This window comes from Hipposideros armiger, unplaced genomic scaffold (genome assembly GCF_001890085.2).
Source record: "Hipposideros armiger isolate ML-2016 unplaced genomic scaffold, ASM189008v1 scaffold_24, whole genome shotgun sequence".
Classification (NCBI taxonomy): Eukaryota; Metazoa; Chordata; class Mammalia; order Chiroptera; family Hipposideridae; genus Hipposideros; species Hipposideros armiger.
Genome location: NW_017731374.1, coordinates 4,793,500 through 4,795,796, shown reverse-complemented (window position 1 = coordinate 4,795,796; position 2,297 = coordinate 4,793,500). Strand labels below are relative to the sequence as shown.

General features: G+C 30.0%; 1 protein-coding gene across 1 annotated transcript in view; it reads left to right on the top strand.

Moving 5' to 3' along the window:
• SHOC1 (shortage in chiasmata 1) overlaps positions 1-2,297 on the top strand; it is a 58,049-nt gene that overhangs the window by 31,941 nt on the left and 23,811 nt on the right. Inside the window, 1 exon segment of the mRNA XM_019635792.1 lies at positions 1,210-1,279. Coding sequence (XP_019491337.1) covers positions 1,210-1,279 — 70 coding nt within the window.

The following is a 2,297-nucleotide window of genomic DNA, read 5'->3' as shown; positions in this document are numbered from 1 at the left end:
AAATGCTGAGCAATGTTAGCATTATAAAATAAAGGGATTTGGGTAACCAAACGAACATTTTTGGGAAGAAGTTGAGAAAATATTACTGCCCCACAAAGAAGAACACTAAAACCTACCTAATAGGGCACCTTTTCCTTTGATGTCACTTAAGATATATTGACAAATTATTACTGTATATATTTAGCATTTTATCTAAACTTCATGCTGAATATCCCTATTTCTTTTGGCATTTGGGATTATATCATCACTATTTTATTTCAACAAGGTCTACTGACACAAAAATATTGACTTTATACACTGAAAAATGTTTTTACTCCCTTTCTAACTGGCAACTATTCTCTGTATCTAGGCGCCAGGCCTTTTTTTTTCTGTCTAGTGTTAGAAAGTAAAAATGTGGTTCCATCATCCTATGTGCTTGCAAGATCCTAGTAATGCACTCACCAAGTAATCTGTTTTGGAATCACAGCTAATACAAATCATTTAAGGAGATTAGATTTTAAATAATATGACCTTATAAATTATAAAAGAGAAATCATACTCCCTTCTTATTCCTACCAAAACTATTGTCATACCAGTTCAAGTATACGTGAAATTATTAAGGATTACTCTGTTATTATTATTATATCACACCACTGTAAACCTTACAGTTGACAAGGTATATTAATAGAATGTAGAATTTATTTTAACTAGAATTAGCTATTCTTAAATCAATTATGTCTACCAAAAAGAAACCATATGTGTGGGTACAGAATTTTTGGAAATTTACATTTTGTTAAAAAATTAATGTGAAATTTAAATTGAAATGCAGCCTCTTGATGTTTAGTTATGTACTTAAATTTTTTACTAGAAAAAAGGTAAAGTCTATTATGATTTTTAGCAAAATAAAATTAACTGCACAGAATTGGTGTTTAATTTGGTTACTTTAAAATTAACTTTTTGATCCACTGTATTATTTTACATAATAAATTCAGAATTTCCATGCTTATATACTCACAACATACATACACACCAAAAACATTGCCCATAGTTTAAACTGATAACCTAAACTCAGGAAAATAATCCCCCCAATTTGTACTTTAAGCAGTTTCCTTGAGTTCCTTGTTCACAGATCTTTCATTTTTGTGGTAGTGAAATACATGACTCACCTAAAAAGTACATATGAACAAAACAGTGAAAAACCCTTTCTTGTATTACTCTTTTTTCCAACAGGTATAACATTGACTGTCTTACATTCGAACAAAAGAAAAGATTTTCTGGAATCTGAAGGTGTTTTAAATGGGTAAAAATGTATTTCTTCAACTATTGGGAGCAAACATACTAGTTTCACAGGAAAAGCACAATTTCTCCTAAAATTTAACTTTTTAAAAAGGTTTAATAAAATCTGAAATTTAAAAAAATATGAAATTAATCAATGTGTCTACCCTCTTCCTGAAAAATTTTTACATAGGGCGCTTTGATTCAACTCATTGCCTTGTGTTACATACTGTTGTACAGAATTTCAATCCAATCTTGCTTTATTATTTCTAAATTATCATTTATATTGTTACTGTTAGTACAGGAAGTGCCTATTTAGACTTAACCAGGGGTTTTTTGCTCAGCATTGTTACTTGTATCTCCTTCCTTTGTTTTGGATTCTCCTTCCTGAAGTACATCTTTTATAAATTATTTCAGCGAGGGCCTGCTAATAATAAATTTAGTGTTGACTTGTCTAAAAATGTTTTTATTTTGCCTTATTTTATGTAGAAATTATTTCTAATGTTGGGACCTAAACATTAAAATGAGAAGATGTAAATCAAATAGAAGTCCATAAAAGCTAAACATAGATACCTTTTAATTTCTGTCTATCTAGATTGCTCTGGGTAGAAAGCAGCAGAGAATTTTGATTACAGGAAGTGCTATGTTATGCGAAATTTGAAGAGGGGACAGATACATTTGTGGTATTTAAGTATCCGTCTTTTTGTTATTGTTGTTAAATCACTTGTGAAGCCCATTTCACAGTTGTCGGGTAATAATCTATTATATAGATTCTCAAAGATTAAAATCTCACATTTGTAAGAAAATGAGATTGATTTCTCATGGTGATTTGTCTGTTATTGATAGGACTCAGGTAATAAAATTAGGGTTCCATGCATTTGAGAAGGTGAAATTGTCCACAATATGACCATCAAAAAGAAAGATAAAAAGAGATTAACACAATTGGAGAACAAATCAACAGTAAATACACCAGTGTTTTTCCAAAATAAGTAGGTATAGATTAGAGAAGAATAAAATAAGCCCAAAACACTTCTTTTAGCATT